Consider the following 22,843-nt stretch of genomic DNA (forward strand, 5'->3'; position numbering starts at 1 on the left):
CTGGAGATAGGAATATACTAATATACTAATACTGGATCTAGGAATATAATAATACTGGAGACGAGTTTTGCTATATTTGTAGAACTAAATGCTATGTGGTACTTAGTTATTACGGACATTTATAGTATGTTTAATAGTGACGTCACGTGACCTTATCAGTAGACCAAAGACGCGGATTTATCAGTAGACAAATTGTTATTCGTGAATATTTCTGTTATCAATAGCTTTTATAAAGCCTTGTCATGTATTGTTATCAGTTATCAGTGCCTCTAAAAAACCTTGTACTTACACCTATTTAAATGTCTTTGGCTTACATACATCCGTGTGGTAGATATAATGTCTAGATAATTAATAATATGACGTATGAACGCCTAACAAACGCCTAATTTCAATTCTGGTTTCCTTCTTTCTTTTGATTCTGATGTTTGGATTCTGTATTGATTTTACATAACATTACTTCGTCAACGTCCTTTGGTCACAGGCCTTTTTTAATAATCTTCAAAACTTCCTTAGCAGGATTACAAAAGGTGTTTTGCACAGGTAAAGCTTGGTAACTTGCATGTTTTTAAGCCAAAATAGTCTATCCGACCATCCGATTGAGAAATATCGTCTCAATCGATAGACTTCCTTAGCTGGACCCAGGCTTTTTTCTAAGGTTTTCCACATTCTAGGGTCTTACGATTATGTGATAAAATACCTTAATAGATTGATAAAAGGCCCTAAATTGCAATGGCAATAGATATAATTTGTTTGCTTGGTAGATACCCGGCGTCGCTGAGTCGGCACTCGGTGGACGGAGCGGGTTGTATTGAGGTCATTTTTGTACAATTTCACTATGTAATCGCGCGAAAGACTACTTATATGCATTTTATATGCTTACAATGCGAACTCTGTTGCTGTTGACTTCCCTCAGTGATGTCCTGAATATCAAAATGATTAGAATAGAATGTCAACATTATCATGATCAGCTCATTGCCAGCTCACAATTTGGCCATATTGGCCTCGCGTGCGGATTGGCAGACTTCACATAATATATCTTTGAGAACATTGTGGAGAATTCTTAGGTATGCAGGTTTCCTCAAAATGTTTTTCTTTACCATTAAAGCAAGTGATATTTAATTGCCTAGCACAATATAACTTCGAATAGTTAGAGCATCCAGGCTCGGACCCCCGATAGGAGACGGACCTCTAGCTTACACCGCACTGTTGAGCAAAGGTTGCCTGGTAGAATTGCCTAAGCAATAAGGCCGCCTTTGCACACAATTGTTTTTTCTGTTTTCTTCTTTCTGTGTTGTGTTCCTTTACGTGTTTTTGTGTGCAGTAAAAATTTCTATCTATCTATCTATCTATGGACTCTCCAAATAAGCGGCAAGCATACAAATAACCACAATAACGCATGTTCAGAAAGTGACCTCAATAGGAGTGGCGTGTCTGACGATCGGTTCGCAATGAAAGCGTGTAGATAACTAGACGCATGCACAGACGTGTAATTACGCCGCACGGTAAACACGTGTGTGCCGATTTGTTGCGTGAGTTTGCGCATACGCATCCCTGCGTCGCCGCGCACGCGTGACGAACTGGCTGAATATTTTAAATCCAAATATCTTTGTTTCACGTATACTGCGCGTAAAACAAGCAGCCCAATCTGAATCTGAAGTAACGTAATTAATTATCACCACTATATCGTACAAGTTTAACAATTTCGACCATCAAAAGGAGTACAATTGTACCTACTTTGAATAAATGATTTTGACTTTGACTAACATAAGGTGAACGGTTGAATACCTTCCTGGCATAGTGATAAGCACTGTGGTCTTATTAGTGAGAGGTCCCCGGCATGGTTTGGAATATTATAATTTCTATATCACTGGTCTGGTCCAGTGGGAGACTTCGGCCGTGGTTAGTTACCACCCTAGATTCCTAGTCCCTTAGATCTAGCGAGATGAAGGGCGTCAAACAATGCTTTCTATTGAACGCTGTAAATAGCTTTGCTTGCAGCGAGTCCCTCCGATATCCTCCGATTTTACGAGATTTGGACTTCACAAATCTATAGGTATTTCCAAATTCAGAACATCTGAATGTTTTGTACTTACATTATAAGAGTTTATTAGTGAAAACTTCTTATTGAGCCAAGGCGAACGGTCAATAAGGTGTATGACTGGAAAAATCAGCGATCCTCAGGGATGACGGTAGCGTCATGGCTTGATACCTAATTTGATCGCAATTATCTCTATAACTATAATTGCCGATACTCTCTGATTATAATATTTAGCTGAAATGCATTGTTGCAGGAAGAATGCCAAAAATTCAGCCCATCACAACAACAACTGAGATTGTGGCAATGATTGATGCATCCTTTCCACAATCGACCAGATAAACGTAGATCATTTTAAAAACGTCATTCGTCATTTTTTAAAGATTACAAGTTAGACTTTGACTGCGATTCTGCGATCGAGTAGAATAGAATAGAATAGAATAGAATAGATTTTTATTCAAATAAACTTTTACAAGTGCTATTGAATCGTCAAATAATTTACCACTGGTTCGGAATGCTGTTCCTACCGAGAAGAACCAGCAAGAAACTCGGCGGTTGCTCTTTTCAATTGTTCAATTTACAATAATATTCACAATAGTAAGTGATGATGTAGGTTAAGATGCAAATCAGTTTCTACAAAGTAAATCAGTGGTATCGGAGCTGTACTAATCTTCGTATTGAGGTGTGGTGTCGCTTGCAAGCCTTGACTGCAAGCGACCTACCTATCCTCGATTTCAATATGAAGATGGTACGCAGGCTAATTTTGAAAAGTTATGGCAGTTTTTTTATTAAACCCACACCCCTTATCGGTTTCTACGAGGCAGAACGCCAAATCACTTGGCGATACGGCTTTGTCTATACTCTATACCATAGACAAAGGCTATAGGGCTATAGCCTATAGGCTATATAGCATATAGGCTAGCCTATAGGCTATATAGCCTATAGGCTAGCCTATATGCTAGGCTAGGCTTCGGCTGTGGCTAATTACTACGCTAAAGACTCTATAGCGTAGCTTATAGCCAACAAAGTAGCCACAGCCGAAGCCTTCCACCAGACAAAACTGCCATACTGACAGATGACAGATAACCACTTACCCCACTATAGTTTTGTTTACTGAAAAACTGACGGCAAGCTCATAGTTTTATTTAAAGCGACGCTTCTTTCTCGTCGAATAAGAAAAAGAATTCGCATCGCAAAACGTGTTTAAAAACCTGAAGGTTAAAGCTTTGACGGGGGCTATTCATCGCTTTAGAGGTGCACCAACCCCGATTTATTATTCTCTACTCTTACAATGGTGGTACTTATAGAATGATAGGTATGGGGAATAATACAGCCATTATGTGAGCGGAATGCAAAAGAGGCTTATGAAAGTAGAAAACACTAGAATTTATTAACAAGTAAGATTCTAATTAGAATACTATAGGCATTTCTCAATGGCATAGGAATTGTAGGATTATAATAAGCGTCTATTTATACAATTACAAGCGTCTGTTTTATGAAGAACAACTTGAAACTAGTTTCTAAATAATAAAGATAGTCTGGTTTACGTACTTACTACAAGTGTTTACTCTAAAATTACACAAAATTGCGTCGCATTTCGATAAATTCTTTGCGTAAGACAATGATGATAATTTTGGGTTGAGAATTTTAAGGAACACTAAAACTATGTTTCTGGGACTACCCATATCTCTACAGCTCTACCAGAACTATATTCATGGAACAGATATGATTAGCTCATTCAATTAGGGTGTAGAGTAACATCATGATAATTTGTTGAATTTTCTGGCATTCGATGCTTTGGGAATAAACCTAAAGGAAATTGAAATTTTCAGTTTGATAACTGAAAATTTCATGTGAGACAAGAAAATTTACAGAATCCAATTCTCAGGAATGATTTTGGCAAGGAAGTTTAGGGTTCCAATTTGTCAAGTACGAAAATGATTGGATATGCTAACTAACAGGGAGCACAGAGGAAGGAAGATGAAAATGACTGAGTAAATGAAGTGGCGAAACGGATTAGTGAATATCGAGCTTATGTTGTATTGGATTTATGAACAATTGGAAATTGTATTGGCGGAAGATTCAATGGAGGGACTTGTGGTGGTTGTTGAAGATTTAATACGGGGACTGGTGGTGGTTGTTGATTACAGGGTGTAATCTGGTGCTTTTTATGATCGCTTATTATACGGAAGAAGTACTTAAGTAATAGGTACCTAGCTATTTCCTAAAACTAATTTGACTAAGTAAACACCTACTGATGTACAAGAAGTGTAGAGCAAGCAGATGACCTGTTGAAGTACTTATAGATAATCTTTTTCTAAAAACAAATGTAACTAAGTACTGAGTAATGTCAAGGAGTGTAGAGCAAGCAGACGGCTGACTGACCTGTTTCCGTTTGAGTGGCACCGGGAGCGGCGGCGGCGGCGGCTCCTGCGCCTCGCGCTCGGCCAGCTCGTCGAGCAGCGCGGCGCACTTGTCGGGCTCGGGTTCGTCGTCCGCCAGCAGCAGAAAGCGGCGCCAGCGCGACGAGTCGAAGCCCCAGTGGCACGTGCGGTGCTCCGTGGCGTGCGAGTGCGCCACGAAGCGGCGCGGCGCGAACACGCCACGGCACTCGGCGCACTGCACCAGCCCCGCGGCCGCCGCGCACACGCCGCGCGCGCCGCCGAAGCACTCGTGGTACACGCGGAAGCCGGCCAGCTTGCGTGGCGCGGCGCGCGGCGCGTGCAGTAGCGCGGCGCACAGGCGCTCCGCGTCCGTCTGCGTGATGAGGCCGCACGACGGCGCCGAGCGCGGCAGCACGCCCTCCGCCTTCAGCTCGTGCAGCTGCTCGGGCGTGCAGCGCGAGCAGTAGATCTGCAGCACGTCGCACACGCGGTTGATCTGCTCCAGCGTGAAGTCCGTCAGCACCGAGGTGAGGATCTGCGGCAGGCACAGGCGCCGCTCGCCGCCCACGCTGAAGCACGCCACGGGCTCGCCCTCCAGCGCCGTCTCGCCGCGCGCGCCCAGCGCGTCGGCGGCCGGGCCCAGCGGGATGGGCGGCGCGGCGCGCGGCGGCGGCGGCGGCGGCGCGCGCAGCGCCCCGCCCGGGCCCTGCAGCGAGCGCGGCGCGCTGGCCTGGTACGTGCGCAGCACGGAGCTGATGTGCGGCGCCACGGCCTCCATGGCGGGCGAGCGCGGGCCCCGCCTCAGCGCGGCGCGGCCATGCCCGCCGCCGCGATCCACGTCCGAGCGAGCGGCTCGATCTCTGCGTCTCCACTCCGCGTCTTCACTGGCACCGCACTAGCGCTCGGCACGTCGAGCGTCCGCGTCGGTCGGCGACGTATTGCGGGCGCGGGGCGAGGCGCGGCGCGCGGCGCAGTCAAAGCAGCAGACGGACGGCGCGGCTACTGGAGAGTCTAGCCGGCGCCCCCCGCGCGCCGCGCGCCGCCGCCGCGTCACGTGACCGACCTTCCCGTCAAAATATCCAGAATGGCCGCCCGCGTCAAAGACTACGCCACACGCACACGTGACAAAATGTACAAACACGCTCAATTTGTTTTACTTTCATTTTCAACTGCAAAATCTCCTTAGCAATACCTAAGTGAATATTACTCCTATAAAAATAATTATACATTTAGGTATGTAGGGAAAGTTTATAAGTTTGAATATAGGGATTAGACTTAGAGGGTAATCTCCAGATCTAATGATCCGATCCTGAAAATTCTTTTACTGTTAGTTAGATAGGTACTACTTAACTATTAAATATATCTACAAATGCTACATTTAAGCTATACCTAGTTCAATTATATGTATAAGTTGGACTAAGCTGTAGTCCAACTAAGAAAAAAGGTAGTCTCTACTACTTAATGCAAACAAAATGAATGATTTTTAACTAAACACTTAGTACCTACATATTATTCTAAAGATCTTCTAAAGATTCTAAAGATCTAACGAGCTATCAACAAGCTCAATTTGCATATAACAGAAATGACATAAAATATTAGGTAAGTACCTAAACAAGATTCTTATAGGTACGTTTTTCAGAGTATATTTTCACTACAAATTCTAATTGGATAATCTAAAGTTCATACCAATTAAAATATGTACATATTCAAAAGCACACATCGACACTGAAAAACGTGTAGAAAATCATATTGAAAGAACATATTTTTCTTTGATACTTACAGCATCTGAGAGACAAAATCATTTAGACATTGAAATGCTTATTAGAATTACTTGTCTGTCTGGTTACTCTGTGAAAGCCCGACACGCGCGGGGAATGCGCGGGGCGCGGCGGGGCGGGCGGCGGCGCGGGGCGCGGGGCGGGGCGGCAGCTGCGTCTAGTGCGACCGCTCGCAGCTCCGTGAAAACTGCTTTTATCACTTAACAAACATACACTGCAAATAGAACTCTATTTTTAACTACTTAGACAACATTTTTTCATATCATCTTACCCAAGTGATAGACTTTTAGCACGAATTAAATTTAACATTACAAAGTATACTTTATGTCATGGCAATACGGTTAAATTTTGCTAGATTTGCTAAACAAAGCATTTTATAATCATGCTTCTGAGTACCCATACATTACGCGCCGCGGTATTTGCTGTGATACTTTGCTAAGAGCCGTAATTGCGTCACAACTCACAATATTTTATTAATTTGGAACCTGAGCTAAATAAAAGTACTCACGAATGAATAAAAAATAAATTATTATTTATTTATTATAATAAATACAAAACTGTGACGTGTACCTACTACGTAGGTACCCAGTCAGTTCATACTTCCTCTAAGCCTTCCTGCCTTTTACTATAAATGCATGTGCTCACTCCTCATAAAGCCTATGTTTTTGGTCCTTCGAGCCGGATGAGAAACTGCAATCTATAAATAAGTATAATATTTAGGTGCAGTCCATTCCAGCTTAGTACCATATCATTCGCCTGGCGAAAATCTTGGGAGGAGTTTCGAAACTATATACCTACCCAGTACCTACCTACCACCAACCTGATTCAATGCAAAAATAATGTGCTAACTAACTAGGTAGGCACTACACATAATATCTGATGCAAGCTCACAATCTATGCTCACGGTGATGACTGTAGGTGTAACGAATCACAATCACCTCGGAGTTTGGACTCAGTCGCAGGAAGAATAGGTACTAGGTACCTAATGTGAATTCAGGATTTTTGAAAATGCAATTATCACAATGTAATAATCACAGCTTCCATGTTAGGCTGGAGTGAATAATTGTTTATCAGCTGTGACAGAGTACTGGAAGGGCGATAGCCTGCATGATAATAAGTCATAGCATTGCCCACAACCCATAGGACAACGACGAGCGAAAACATTTTACGCGCCATACAATACAATGCCGGCCGTTGTAAAAAGACCCACGTCCCTTGATTCTTTGTCTGAGCCCACGTCTGTAGTCTATGACAATCTGTATTGTCTGTGGTATTTTCGTCAATAGCCAGTGTTTCCACTATTAGAAATTTCGCCTTATTTTAGGGTGAAACGACTCGCAATGTAGTGTTAAACGTAAATTAATGATGTTTTTAGATTATAATGAATGTGAAATAATTGATATTGCATGAAAAATAACTCAAAAGCATAGAACTGCGCCTTAGGAAACCATAAATATCACAAAAAGACGTGTGACAGGGAAAAAATATCTTCTTTGTTGCTTCATTTTGTCTCTATTTGATTGAATAAAACAATTATTTATAATGTATCGCATGTACTTTAAAGCTTACAAACAAATCTTGTAGCAACAAAAAATCAGTGTAGAAACTATTTCAAAAAGTAATTTTAAAGTGGTTGAAAAGTATTGTGACAGCTATTTTTTCATAGATACCTTTTTTCTTGGAACGGCTCTTGTACACCCTTAATCAAGGTATCTATGTATCATCAAGTTATGAAATTATGATTTAAGGTTAATTAACACAAAAACTAGGGTAAAACCAACATTGTAAGTGGAAACACTTGTGTCAAGTGTCACTTGTCATTGTCAAATGTCAAGTGCACTGCCACTTTTTCGATTCAAATTCAATGGTTTCCGACTAAATGGTTTCATATTTCGCACACCTCAAGGTTTTTTTCTAATCCCTTTCACAATTATTACAAATTTACAATAGTCAATACTCAATAGCCCATTCGGCTTTCCGAGCCTTCATGTAAGTACAGCTACATTATAATAATGCATAGTAAGCAATACATTTGAAAACGTGTAAAACATTCGAGTCATCTGACACTATCATTTTATATCCTAAATGTATCTGCTAGGATTGTAATTAAGGCGTAAATAAAAGTTATATTTACATTATTAACCATGGAATGACAAAGTAACTAGTGATTTATTGCGCAGGTTTTGATGGATCCTTGGGGTAGTCAAATTACAAGCACGCCGACTGAAACCGAATTCGAGGACGACTTCAAACCAGAGAAAAGTGACAAATTGGCCGATTCCGCTGAGTATCTTGCTATTCTAGGTAAGAATATTGGTATATCTGCCGGGCCCACATTGGCAGTTGCACTTTGACCCTTCTGAAAATCTTGTACCCGCCACTGTAACATGCATCGGAATTTCATTACTTTTATATGCACTATTTAAGTTTTCTTACGATGTTTTCCTTTATCGAACGAAAACCACGTGATAAGATTATTGCTAAGTTAAAGTCAATTAAATGCAACCCACATAAAATAAACATAAAATAGAAAAACATCTTAAAAGTTAAGAACTCTTAAATTTTATTAGATTAAGAAGTTTTTTTACTAAGAAGTCATTACCAAATTATCAATAACTATGAAGTTTGGCACCAAGAAATATTTCAGTTAAAGATTCACATTCCAAGTCACATTTTTAATTTTTCGAAATGAGGCAATTATATTAATTTGAACATGTCGTTAATTCCATTAATTCTAAAGTGATAAGTTGGGATCTCCCAAGGAAAGTGGCTTTTAGTGGCTCTCGCTCAGTGTGGCATGTAAGAGTTATGATTTTGCTCCTTCATGTCAAAATCTTTATTTTGAGAAAAATGTTACTTGGATCACTATGGTTACACCATCATGAAATTAGCTCTTACTCAGCAACAGTACTACTGTTATCTCTTAAAAAAACCTTTTATGGATATTTAGGTACATAGATAATTAAGGTTATCTTAAAGTCATTTACTATCAAAAGTTATTTGTCAAAGTATTATTCAATCACTTCAAGACTTTATGAAGAATGGTTGAGCAATAGATTGAATATTAAATTTAATTTAAAAATTTTCCAGAAAGAAAATTGAAGAAGTTGAAAAATAAGAACAAAGTTGTGGAGAATTTGTCAGCGTACAGAGCAGACTGCATTGATCGGTTGATGCGAGAGGGTTGCGACTTGGATCCTGTCATCGGAGACACTGAATCGGAAAAACTTCTTCAAGATCAAGAATAGTTTTCAAGGACACAGGTGAACCCTTGTAAGTAGCCATGGCATCATCGTCATCTAACATAGACCTTTCTGGGCCATCTTTCTGTGTTGTATCAGGAGCTTCTCAGGGTATAGGTCGGGCGATTGCAGTCGAAGTTGCCAAATGTCTTGGACCCAACTCCCTCATGTTACTTTTGGCACGTAAGAAACAAGAACTTGCAGTTACTGCAAGCCTATGCGAATCTGAGAAAGTGAAAGTTACTTACAACTCTGTAGACTTATCGACAGCTTCAGAAGAGCAAATGATGGATATTTTAAAGCAAGCGTTATCCGGACGCAAAGTTACTGACTTCGAGACAGGTCTGATCTTCCATAACGTTGGGTCGCTCGGCAATTTGGCTGTGGAAACCGCACGTATGGAAAATATACCGGAACTCCGTAAATATTATGACTTGAATGTTTTTAAAGTGATTTCTCTCAATACTCAGTTCCTCAAACTCTTTGAAGAGGTGGAAGATAGGGTTGTCATTGTCAATATAACATCTCTATGCGCTATTAAGCCTATGGGGGGCATGGCTTACTACTGCAGTGGTAAAGCTGCGAGAGAAATGTATTTCAGAGTGCTTGCAGAGGAAAAGAAACATATCAAGGTCCTTAACTATTCCCCTGGACCGGTCGAGACAGCTATGATTGACAATGTTCTAGAAGAAGCTATAAACGACAATCTCAGAGATGTCTTCACCTCTTTCAAAAACCAGGGCACTCTGCTAAAGCCAGAAGTCACAGCCAAAAAGTGCATGAAAGTTTTGCTTTCTGGCAAATTCTTGCCAGGAGAACATGTTGATTATTTCGATGATGAATAACTTAAAAAAAATAATTGGAAATTTGGAATCTCTTAACCATGGTTATCTTCACAAATCTAACATGAATTTATGGTGTTCGATTTATGGTAAAAATGCTATAAAAATTTCAAAATATGGTATAAATATTGTAAGTTTATGCAAACTTTAGTCTAACTGAAATGACAGGAGTCAGGGCTAAAATTGATATTGACTCTCTTTTTCTATCTAGTACTATGAAAAAAGTGTGGTACTGATTTTAAATCATATTTTAATGGAGGATTATTCTCATTTTGGATATTAAGTATATTAGTTGTTATATGTGTATTTTAGGTAGATTTTGATACTTAATTTGAATTATACTTTAAACAAAATGTTATTAAAGAATTCCATCAAAATTGGGATGTTAAATGGGGTTATTTACTTTTGTATCTACAATTTACTTTTATATCTAAGTATATCAGTTGTTTTGGTAACTTAAATAGTTATAATCATGTCAAATTACTAGATGGCTATAAAATAAAATAAAAAATCGTGCACTGTCAATTTAGTTCAACCAAAGTTTAATATACTAAAAAATTGGTGTTGTTAAGCTCAAAACAAACTGTTGCATTCCAAATAACATTTCTGTGTTCCTCTGTCTAGCGACTATGTTGTTGTTAAATAATAAATATAGTTATAACTTATAGTATAGTAGTAATACATAAAGTTGAAAGTTTCTAATATATTTGTACTTGAAAACTGGTCGCAGATTATAGCACGTGCCGAATACATTGACGTCATAACAACGCGTCGACAGCATCATACGCGACGAAAGCGGAAATCAGCATTTATTTATGTTTTCAGATGCCATAACCTATACTAAGCTAATTAAGCTGCTAATTTCTGTGAGCGGCTAGATGCTGGGGTGATAGTAGTCAATATGCGTACAGCTTGGATTTTTTTGGATTTATGGGTCCCTTTTAAATTGTACAATAACTCCAATAGATCTTTTAAAATTCTAAAGAAAAGACGACGTTTATTTTTACACGACAGCGCAACGCGAGGGAGTGCATCTATCTACGCAACGTTCGTTGAACTCTAGCGTGAGGCTGATGTTTTATTTGCAATATATTGCGAACTTTTAAAAAATACAGGTTTTTAAAAGTTCGCCTTTTTTTGTATCAGTAATCATCAGCAGTAATCGCCTGTTCTTTTTAATGTCATGTTGGTTTAATGAAAACTTACATATTGGAAACTCATTACATTCGGCGCGTGCTGGAATAATCGATCAGCAAAAGACTTCTAGATAACATTCCACTTATCTCTGTACCTACTGTATGCGTGTATCGAAATATTTTATGAATGCAATTCATATTAATAAAGTGCTTGAAATTGAACTCTTGTGTTTTTCTACCCTGATTCTTTTTGGTTTGAAATTTTTCCATATGAGTTACATTCATAAGTTATTTTTTGGTTCTTTTATGTAAAGAATGCTTTATAATAGGGTATAGGATGGTGATTTTGGACAGCTAGCTACCAAGAACGGATATTTTTGTTGAAACCAACGACCTCTCTACTATACACTAGATGAGTCAGTTCGAACGAAAATCGTGTCCTATGAAACTGTCAAAGTTAGTATGACAAATGATAATATGGCTAATTCTGTTGCTTTATCTCTAAACGGAATTAAATTGACAGGTATAAACTTAGTGTCTTAGTTTTCCACAGAGATAATTGGAAAAGCGCTGCCAATACATTTAGACCTTCAATTTTGTTTAGAGATTGTCTACAGTAAAATTAGCCATACCGGCCATCTAGTTGTAAGCAAAAGCGAGTTGCAGCCGACAAACATTTTCGTTCGGTTTGACTCATCTAGTGTATAGAGATCGTTGGTTGAAGCTATGTCAATAGGTACCACCTATATATCTAATAGTAAAAGGCTACAATAATTTATCAAAATATGCCATTGTAAACTCTACCCGAGAATCGAACCTGGGACATTTGTGGAGAATTTGTTTCAAAACAGATTTTATTAAATTACATCAAAATTGGTTCAGCAAAAATACAAGCCAATTACAATATCTATAGAGTGCACTTTGAGTTGCTTAGAATTTCGACAGTTATAAAGAGAAAGATTATGAAGAGCACTGAAATTGACAAATATAGGTATAAATGCACTGTAGATGTGTGCCATATAAAATGAATGATTTGGAGCGCCCTGGGAACTAAAATTGACAGTTGTGTCAAATGGTCTTCGTGTTGCTAGTGGGGCTCGATTATGATAAATGACAGCTACAGCGCAATCGACTCTGATTGACCGACACTCGCTCACTATTGGCTACAATATATTGTTGCAACAAGAATAATATTAAGTTGCTTCAAAAACAGGTCGGCAATCGCAGGTCTAGCGTACTTGTACCTATAATAGAGGTCAGTGATAATAGTCTATATCATATAGGGAGCTAGTAGTAATTAATCTGTCTCGTTTTAACTGTCTTAGTTCTGAGTAGTCAAATTACGCACTACTTTTATAAATTAAAATAGCTCTGGAGTTCGATCCCGGGCACGCACTCTTTTCGAAGTTAATTAAGTATATGTTATGTCGTTACGTATGATGATGATGATGATGATTTTAGATCACAGTGTGCCTAGTGGGAGATTTTTAACCTATTCGATCGCGTAAAAGTTAACTGCGTTTTGTATGGAATCGAAACAGCGCCATCTTCTTGTCACTAGATGGCGCTGTTTCAATTCCATACAAAACGCAGTAACTTTTACGCGATCGAATAGGTTAAAAATCTCCCACTAGGCACACTGATGCTATTAGGTATTAGTATTAGATTATTGGTAGGATTAACAGCTCGTATCACACAGGCTGCGTAAGCGTTGCGTCAAGTGTAGACGTAGCGCGTACAAATGCGTTGTAATGTATGGAACTGTATGAGACATGGCATTCCGCTTGCGTGGCATGAACGTTCGCGTAGACGTAATGCGTGCAGTTATGTCTACGGATTAACGCGCGTCACGTGTACGTGCTTGGTGTGAATTGGCCTTTAGTATTATCTTGAACTAACTGCTAAAAACCGTGAGCTCCTTTCCGAAGCTATCCTTATATAATTTACTTACATCTAATGTACCTACTCACACGAAAAGTTTTAACGCAAAGACTTGGAACGCCCTTCCGATACATATAATTTGAATAGGTAGGTGCCTACCTCATCATTTCAACACACCTTCGACCCATTACCGTGAAGATACCTACGAATCTCTTTAGAAGGAGAAGGGTTTAGCCATAGTCCACCACTCTTGCCAAGTGCGGATTGGTAGACTTCGATAGATAGAATGGAGAAAGAGTTTATCGCAGCGACGAGATCTATCAAAGAAAAAAACTCGCCCAGGGACGCTCTCTTGACGATAATAACGATAATAACACTCGCGCAATTTGCGCAGGAGTTATTTAATTGATGTAGGTATGACGGGCGATTTCTCGCTTGACGCCTTCTCACACTCGCTCATAATCCAGTGACAAAACTACACATTCGCTTCTCTTTACTCGCCAACTCGTTTCTCGCTAATCGTTTGTGGTCGGACAACTGTCTTATTGTAAAAACAACTTGTCGCCAAAAATCTGCAATTCGCTGTCTCAGTATTAAAGACAGTCAGTCAAAAACAATCAAAGTTTAATTTTCTCCAGATGATACCACGATGGGGGGTCGAAAGAGCCTGTTCATCTTCCTGATGAGCCTGGCGTGGAAGTGCCGCTTCAGCATGCCGCTGCTGCTGAGCGGCACCGTGGCGCTGCTGGGGCAGGCCTGGATGTTCCAGATCAGAGTGCATACCGTGCATCGCTTGCATGAGAATGAGGTGAGGAGTTTCTATAATGACGGATGACGGGTTGAAGGAGGCTTTGACCTTTTTCTTGTAAGATAGACCTACCTTCGCTAGAAATTGCATAAACCTACTAATCAGATTTTATCCAGATTTAACGATGGGCGATTCTCGCTTAAAAACATTCGAATGATTCAAATAATTTAACAATCGATTATCGATTTACTCGATTTCACAACAACAATCGAATAAAAACCGTCAATAGTTAGTTAAATTTTTCGATTGATTCGTTAGTTAGTTATAAAGTTGAATTAAGTAAGTTCGGTTTAGTTATTGCAGAGCAAATTGTCTGGAAAGAATTAATCGCAATTTAAGTTAATTGCGCAATTGCATTTGATTTTTGACTAATTAATTTTTGACTAAACCCGCACGCTGTATAACAATCAAACGATAGAAAACAATCGATTTTTTCGACTGTTTAACTGTTCTTCGATTGTCAAGCCGGCTCTACACTCGCACGCGTAGTCGCGCCGTTATTTCACGCCGTAAATGTATGCCGCGATCCACGCGTGAACTGTGTTCCTCCACACTCGCAAATCTTCACAGTCTTTTTCGTGACTATGGACGAAACCCTTTGTCGCGGACCAAAAACCGACACTGATCGGGGAAAGGCGCGAACGCGAAGGCGTGAACAACATCTACACTCGTGATTCGCAGTTGTCGCGGGCTGTCGCGGCCTTTCGCGCCGCGAGTGTAGAGCCCACTTTATATAGATTGAATATTATTAATTTCGGTACTAAAAAGGATATTTATTTATTTGGTTGTTTCCAGCTGGCTTACTACGATGAGTATGACGACGATGACGACGACTCCTGGGAGACAGAGTCCACGGACTCCTGGGAGACCATCGTGGAGGAAGTGGCTTACGGGTGACGGGCTATAGACTGTACTATATAACGTATAAAACTATATAAAGATAGAGAACTATGTGATATTATTTTGTCATAAATCATGATGAAAAGGCTAGAATATAAATGTTTCCAACTAATCAAATCAGCAACTCTTTATCAAACGTAAAACGCGCGCTAGTATGGGAGCTTGTATGAAATAGTGAAATAATTTATTTTTCACATAGGTGACATATTTGGAAACTATTAATAGTACCATAGGAAGTGTCTAGATGGCCACAAGCGGTCTTTTCTAATAATTCTTTTTTTTAAATGATGAGTATTTTTTGATGGAGAAAGGTCTGATAGCTGATAGAGTTATTGCTTATAACCTACAGTTAATGTAACAAAGCAGTTTATCTCCTTTATCTCATGAATCCACTGGGTAGGTACGTACAGTCGAGGACATAAAATTTATATTATTTGTAAAAATTAAATCTAGAGTTTCTTAACACAAACTTATTAGTTTGCGTTGAACCTTATTAGGTTCAATTTTTAATACAACTTAATGCCTATCTAAACACTTTATAAGTATTATCTTACAATAACTTCGATATTTTGAATATCTGTGTTGTGCTTTTTGGTTCAAGTTATTCACAAAATGAGTAGGGAATCAATCGGATACATACAATTCCTACCCTAGAAAAAAAACCGAAAACTGCTCGGAAACATCTAGATTTTTTTTAGTTTTAATCGGAACGGTACTTAATTTTTCTGTATTTTTTATTTTTATGTGGAAGATAAAGATAATTATATTTACTCCAGATAGGCCAAGTTCATATATTGTATTTTAAAAATTGAAGACAAATTCGTAAGCTTGTGTGTGTGTGTGACACATATAGTGCGTACATTTTGAGATCTCACTCGTCATTTTACATATCAAAAGTACGGTTTGACTAAAATCGTATTTTTGACATGACATTGCATACATTGCAAACTTTTATCGTTTTTGCTAGCGTTCTGTTACCACTCTATATAAATCTTTGCGAAAAATGTCAAAATAGACAAAAGTTAACTACTTACTCTATTTAGTTAGTTAGTCTATTTTTTATTCTCAGAGACCAAAATGACACTTAGAAATGTCTAAAAATGATGATTCAAGCCCAACAATGACAGTGCATGTTGTCCTTCATTAATTGACCTCAGGAATTTTTCAATAGTAGGTATGTAAAACTTTAGGGAAGGCCTATGTCCAGCAGTTTTCGTCCACAGGCTGATGATGATGATGTAAAACTTATAAATTGAGAATCAGCCCATAATTTATTTCATTTGAATCGGAATTATTTTCATACATCGGTATCAGCTGTTAATAGTTATCGGTAAGTATCGATTGCACCACATCACTATCAAAGAGCCGTAAAAAACAGACAACACATGAAACGTCATTTTGGTCTCCGAAATTAAAAAAAAAAAACTATAGATCATACTGAATGTATTTTATTTATCTGTGGTCAATAGTAATATAACCACTTGGGGCTGTGTAAAATAAAATATAGTTTTTAATACATTTTTGTTTTATTTTAATAACTTTCTTAGGTGATGACTCATCAGTCACTACCTAAAAACGCGCACGCGGATGCGGTCTAAGGTTGAAATCTATAGAGCGCACTTTGCTTAAACTTAAGTTTCAGTTAAAACGCTGTCTCGTTTTAACTGTGTCTTAAGTCTGAACAAAGTAAGTGCGCTCTGTAGATTTCAGATTAAGATGGCTAACCTTGAAGGAGTGGAGCAGTTTACTCCATAACCTTAATCGGTTGCTAAGAGGCGTCGTATTGGAACGCTTAAGTGGCCGGCGCATATATGGCGGAGCGCAGCGCAGAGCATGCCTGCGAAATTTTTTAATCGCGTGACACATTACGCACCAGATAATGCGCGAGCACGCGCGGGACGGCGCGCGGATGCACGAGTATCCGCACGGATGCAAAATTGATTTTAGATATTATTTCAATGAGGACAATGTCGATAATATTTTGACTGTGAAAAATGCTCTGCGCTGCACTTCGCCATATGTGCGCCGGCCCTTAAGCTTCAGTTAAAACGAGACAGATTTAGGCTAGCGATATAGCACTGTCTCGTTTTGACAGTGTCTCAAGTATGAATAAAGTCAAAGTGCGTTCTATAGATGTCAACCTCAGAGTCTCCACCTGCCCGGCTAGCATGGGCAGTAGATAAAAATTGTATCCTCCGATTATATCCACCGATGTCATAGAAATCAGTGGATATAATCGGGGATATAATTTTAATCTGCTGCCCATGCTAGCCGGGCTGTCGATAAGGGTATAAATAAAATAAGCTCTTAATCAATAAATATTTATTCGTAATCAGTCGTCAAATCAATTTTCAGCATATATGTACAAAAAATAAATAGAAATAACAGTAATTATAGCTTTTGAAACTGATAGGCATAGGTACCTACTTATACTTAGTCAACGGAGACAATCTTGATTATTTAGACAAGGCATTTAAGTACATACAATAAATATTTAATTAGGTATGCATGCATTCTTAATATTTTCGCCTTGTTTATATTATTCAATCAAGACACGCTCACATTTCGGATAAATTCCGCACGTTACTATACCTAACAGTTCTAAACAATTTTATATTTGTGTTTTGTATCGCGCGTTTATTTAATTGCGAGTGTGTCTTTTTATATTCCTTGCGGAAATATTTTATTATGTACGCAAAAAAAAAAACACAATTTCAGGTAACTTGTAGCTATTCTACTAAGTAGTAGGTATACATCGTCATATTCTTTATACCTTATAGCTTTCAAATTTCGTGTTTACAAACAAACTAGAAAACCACGCTACAGAATCCCGTCTAATCTCATTTTGCTTAAAAAATAGAAAGTGTAGTGAGTTGCAAGTTGCAACATCTTAAAGAAAAAATGGCATGGTGGGGGGAAATTACCGCGATGTAAGAAATAAGGGCCGACTGATCAACCGTCACAGCGATAGAAACCTTGCACTCCCTTCGTTCCACTAAAGTATATTGGATATGTTTTTGCCTATTCCGTGAGCCTATAGTACAAAGCGTTCCATTGTTCCAAAAATATGAATATGAGCACAGTCAGGGGGCCGAGCTTAGCGTAAGTCGGGATGAAGCCTCTCCACAGTGCGAACACACCCTCCTCCTTGATTATAGTGCTTAGCACTTGGAACTGACCGATGCCTTTTTCTGAATTTTGAACTCTGAAAATAAAATATGAAAAATTAAATAGGCCCCACTAAGAAATTGAGGAATTTGAGCGGGCAATGACAATGAGCTATGTTGGAATTTTCTCTGCGCAATCAAATATCAAATAGGGAGATCCGTAGAATAGGGTAACCAACATAGCTCAAAGGGTTGCAAAGCTGAAATGATAAGGGCAGGGCACATAGTTTGAAAACCGATATTTATGTTTATTTTATATTTATATACCGTTATTTGGTGTTTAAAGATACTTGTACCTACTCACCTAGTCTTAATAATGTCGACGGGCAGTGACGCAAACGTGGTAGTCAAGCCAGATATCAAGGATGCGATCAAATGCAGGAAGATCCCTTCGCCTAAAACTGGCACCAGCTGTTGTCGAGCCTGAGCCAGATCACAAAAATTAATTCAAACACACCGAACTGAGAACCTCCTTTTTTAGTCAGTTAAAAATAAGCAAGAGTCATCAGAAAAATAATTCATCGGAGTAGGTCCGTCCGTCCGTGCTTCGGAGAGCACGTCAAGACATCATCGGTCCAGGTCATAACTAACATCTGAATATAATTAGAGACCCAAGAGTCGAAATCTCGGTCTCTTAATCGAGTTGTAGAAGAATTTAGGAACCCACCGCATTTTTTAAAAATTTATATAGAGCAGCGCTTCGCTGCAATCAGACCTTACATTGGCTGCATCATTGACTCGACCTACCTGCCGATATTAAAAGTGGAGGGAAAACTGATGCTCCAACTGGACTAGACTGGAAGGACGGTATATCCTTATGTTAACCACGCATATTTAGCAAATAAATAAATTTCATTTCATTTCATTTCCTAGTGGTTTGAATTGAAAACGAGGAGCCAAATCGCTTCGTACTTGTCCGTGGAATTTTATACCTACGCAGCTACGGTGCAGGCCTTGTAGTAGGTACGATAGTAGAAAGGTAGAAGGTTATTCCAAGAAAACTCCTACCATGACGTGAAAAGCTCACGACCCTCAGCATTGAGGAATACGACGAACAGAGAGAAAAGATGTAGGTAAGTGTAAACCTGTGCGTAACTGCCCAGCTGTGCCCCATTCACTATCATGGCTCTGAAAACTGTTGCGCTCGCTCCGCGGAACAACGTTGATGCGCCTTCTTCCGACGTGATCCTGCAAGAGTTCGCTAATTTATCAACTTTATTCAACCTAAACCATCAAGAAATTGAACTGGCAGTGGCAGGTTGCCGGTGGAGTCACAGGCTATGGTTGCCGGTGGAGCCAGAAAGTTCTCTAGAGTGCAGACTGGTGGGTTGCGACATGATTGAAGGATAAACCAACAAACAAACACACTTTTGCATTTATAATATATACTAGACGACGCCCGTGACTTCGTCCGCGTGGATTTAGGTTTTTCGAAATCCCGTGGGAACTTTTTGATTTTCCGGGATAAAAAGTAGCCTAGTGCTAATCCTGGATATTAGCTATCTTCAAATTTCAGCCAAATCCATCCAGTTTTTGCGTTAAGGAGTAACAAACATACACACATACATACACATACACACAAACTTTCGCCTTTATAATATTAAGTAAAGTGTGAAGTGTCATAGTTTGATACTGTAGAGATATCTGTGAAAACTTGTTACTAGTTAATTTTCTTCTGTTCATTTTCTATTTACTTTTTCCTGTAAGCTGTAAGTTTTACTTGTTAAAATAAAATAAAATAAGATACGTAGTAAGATAAGTAGGTACGCGCAATACAAGTCAATCTGCAGTTGCAACGTGGCGGTATTTGAGCAAGACGGTTGAGACTGCGCGCACTATGGCTGAGATTTATACAGCGCACTTTGACATAGCTTAGACTTTTAAGAAACTGTCAAAACGAGACAGCGTTATATCACTGGCATAAATCTGTCTCGTTTTAACTGAAACTTAAGTCTGAGCAAAGTCAAAGTACGCTCTATAGATCTCAGCCTATGCCTATTACCTACCTCGACAGAGCATTGAAGACGTTCTTATAATTCCGTCGCTTCTCGGGCGGTAATCTTCCATCGGCCGTCATCCGGATGAGGGCGACCTCGGCCGGGTTGCCGACGAACGCGCCGAGCCCTCCCGCCACCATCCCAATTACCAGCTTCATGGGGAAACTCGGTATACCGTACGCACTAAGCAAAAAGTCCTTATAATAAGCTAAGTACCTATATCATTAAGTAAAGTTCAGTTAGGTACGGCTTTTAGCAGTAGGTGCGCCAAAACTAAAATAAGTACTTAAGTATAGATACATAAAAATCCTTTTTTTTGACGTGACAACGTCTTATAATTCGATAGAGCCGGCTGCACGCACGAAAAAACATGACTCATGCGGCGTTACCTCGCTCTGAGGCGTTCCATGTAAGGCTTGAAGTGCAAGCGAGAGCGCGGAACGAGCGACAAAGAAGCACAATCGGCCTTTGTTGTCACGTTCAACTATCATCAGTAAACCGACTTTACAGACAACCAATTTTTTTTTATTCAATGATAAGTCTGGGTTTGGTTGTAAACACCTCATCAGATGAGATTTTAGCCAGGCGCTAACCACCGCAAGATGATACGTACTCAAATGGAACTTGGAAATATTTATTCGCCAATAATATTGCGCTTTGGAGGGAAAAATTACAACATTAAAATAAAATTCTAACTCTACGGCATCTGAAGTCAACCGATTTCGATTCTAATTACCTATTTCTACGTAATATGTAAGTTTTGACCAGGTAGGTAGGTACCTACAACGAGCTCCTTCCGTCAAAAATCTGTCTAAATTGTTTCAGAGGTTTAGTGTTACTAAATAAACATAAATAAGTAGGTACCTACTATCAACTAACAATATAACCTAACTTTAGTTCTCTAACCTCGCGTAGTAATCATTCAAGCTGTTAAAGCAACCCAGCCGAGCAGTGGTGTACGTAGCTTGCCGGAAGAGAGCTGCGGAGAGGCCCTTGTAGAAGCCGGAGACGCCTTCGTTCTTGAGGATGCCTGACACAGTGGTCATCACGGATTTGTCTCCTTTCGGGCCCATCAGTTGCATCCGCGTCTTTACCAAGTCCGCTGGTTGGACCACGGTTATGCCCATCATGCTACAATGTTTTAGCAAGTTGTAGAGAATGAAATGATGAATCAATGAAGGATTTTGCAAGTTGTAGAAGCAGTGGTAAGGCAAGATGATGTGGTAGCCTAGTGGTTAAGATGTTAGCCTCGTGTTCAGAGAACTCGGGAATCGATCCTGGGCATCTCGACAATTGAACCGAGATTTGAAGACAGCTCTTTTCTCTTCAACCGGCTGGGATTTCAGCCAGAAACGTGAATACTACCCAAACGATTTTGGCCGATACTATCGTAAATATTTAAATTATATTAGCGTTATGATTCTTACATGGAAAGCTGATAAACAAAGGCATTCTCTAACTTTTCTGAGTTTACGTGAAGGAAAAAATCGTGAGGAAACCTGCCCTGCATGCTTGAAAGTTATTGAATATTTGCATAACTGTGTGGATCCGCACTTGGCCAGTGCAGTGGATTATGGCTAAACCCTTTCATTCTAAAAGGAGACCCGTGGAGTAGTGAGATTTATTGGGTCGACGAACGTTAGCTTTTGACGACTTCTATGGCACAGGGTCTTTATACGCGGGAGGTCCCAGATATAGTTTCTGGAAGGGGCAATTTGGAAAATAAGTTTCTGGTTTAGTAAAAAGTTACCCTAGTACTAAGTAGCTACCCTAGTAGTTCCGGTACGATGGCATGTAGAAATTCTGTGGATTATGAGGTAGTATTAAGAAACATAGGTCTACATTCTACTTAGACGAACCGCCGCGCCGACTCAGCCTTAGACTTAGGCGGCGCTAGTGGCGTTGAGTGTGGAAATCCCTATAAAAGGCCTATGTCCAGCTGTGGCCGTCTATCGATTGATGATGATGATGATTAACGACGCCCAACGGTGTTTGAATCCTAACCATAGGTCATAACCTGATTTCCTTACCCACTCAATCCCCCGAATACAAAATTCAGCCATCCTGGTATAGGCTGTCGGGCTGGTTTTTTGTCTCCCATATTTATTGAGAAAAACTATTTGGTAAGTATCAGAGATTATTTTCTATACGTTGTGGAAAGTTGGAAAATCTTGGCTAGGTATGGTGTAAAAATATTAACAAACATTTACAGTCATTTTATGGTTTTTTAAATATTATTTTTTTGATGTTTTTGTCATGTCCAATCTTATCTTCATTTGGTCGTGAATTTGACGTTTGTCATTGTAACACTTGAATGACAAATAATATTAAACTGTCTGGTAGAGACATGGTAATGCATGGTAGAGACATATGTCTGCCTATCATAGAGGTAAGTATTATGTATTGACGAATTATGAGTATTATCTATGCTAATCGGAACTAAAATGTTAGTGATATCCATGTGATACCAGTGATACCTTTTAACATTTCAACATAGTATCAACACCATAAATCAATGGTCACCATAACACAAGGTCCATTTGACACTCCATTTTGTATAGCACTCCTTTCCCAGCGTTACTTATCACAGAATTAGCACTTATCTTTTTGGGCTATAAAAAGAAAAAAAATGTCTGTTTAAAATCAAACGTTTTATATTTCAATTTAATCTAT

At 39.4% G+C, this 22,843-nt stretch overlaps 4 protein-coding genes across 4 annotated transcripts in view; 2 read left to right on the top strand and 2 right to left on the bottom strand.

Annotated features, from left to right (window-relative positions):
- Window positions 1–5,405, bottom strand: part of LOC123874076 (ski oncogene) — a 133,565-nt gene extending 128,160 nt beyond the window's left edge. Inside the window, exon 1 of the mRNA XM_045919249.1 lies at window positions 4,421–5,405. Coding sequence (XP_045775205.1) covers window positions 4,421–5,197 — 777 coding nt within the window. The 5' untranslated portion in view covers window positions 5,198–5,405. The remainder of the gene's footprint in view (window positions 1–4,420) is intronic.
- A 3,925-nt stretch (window positions 5,406–9,330) lies between these two features.
- Window positions 9,331–16,522, top strand: LOC123874078. The gene is made up of 3 exons (XM_045919251.1): window positions 9,331–9,470; window positions 13,937–14,106; window positions 14,902–16,522. The coding sequence occupies exons 2-3, from the start codon at window positions 13,948–13,950 to the stop codon at window positions 15,001–15,003; spliced, it is 261 nt and encodes an 86-aa protein (XP_045775207.1). The 5' UTR covers window positions 9,331–9,470; window positions 13,937–13,947; the 3' UTR covers window positions 15,004–16,522.
- On the top strand, window positions 9,466–11,639 carry LOC123874077 (sepiapterin reductase). The gene has a single exon (XM_045919250.1). The coding sequence runs from the start codon at window positions 9,481–9,483 to the stop codon at window positions 10,282–10,284; it is 804 nt and encodes a 267-aa protein (XP_045775206.1). The 5' UTR covers window positions 9,466–9,480; the 3' UTR covers window positions 10,285–11,639.
- A 794-nt stretch (window positions 16,523–17,316) lies between the features above and the next one.
- Window positions 17,317–22,462, bottom strand: LOC123874135 (mitochondrial 2-oxoglutarate/malate carrier protein-like). Its single transcript, XM_045919344.1, has 6 exons — window positions 22,201–22,462; window positions 21,077–21,301; window positions 20,180–20,353; window positions 19,259–19,361; window positions 18,478–18,596; window positions 17,317–18,211 (listed from the first exon to the last, which is right to left on the bottom strand). The coding sequence occupies exons 1-6, from the start codon at window positions 22,269–22,271 to the stop codon at window positions 18,028–18,030; spliced, it is 876 nt and encodes a 291-aa protein (XP_045775300.1). The 5' UTR covers window positions 22,272–22,462; the 3' UTR covers window positions 17,317–18,027.
- Between the last annotated feature and the right edge of the window lie 381 nt (window positions 22,463–22,843).

The sequence above is a fragment of the Maniola jurtina genome, chromosome 17, assembly GCF_905333055.1.
Source record: "Maniola jurtina chromosome 17, ilManJurt1.1, whole genome shotgun sequence".
NCBI lineage: Eukaryota > Metazoa > Arthropoda > Insecta > Lepidoptera > Nymphalidae > Maniola > Maniola jurtina.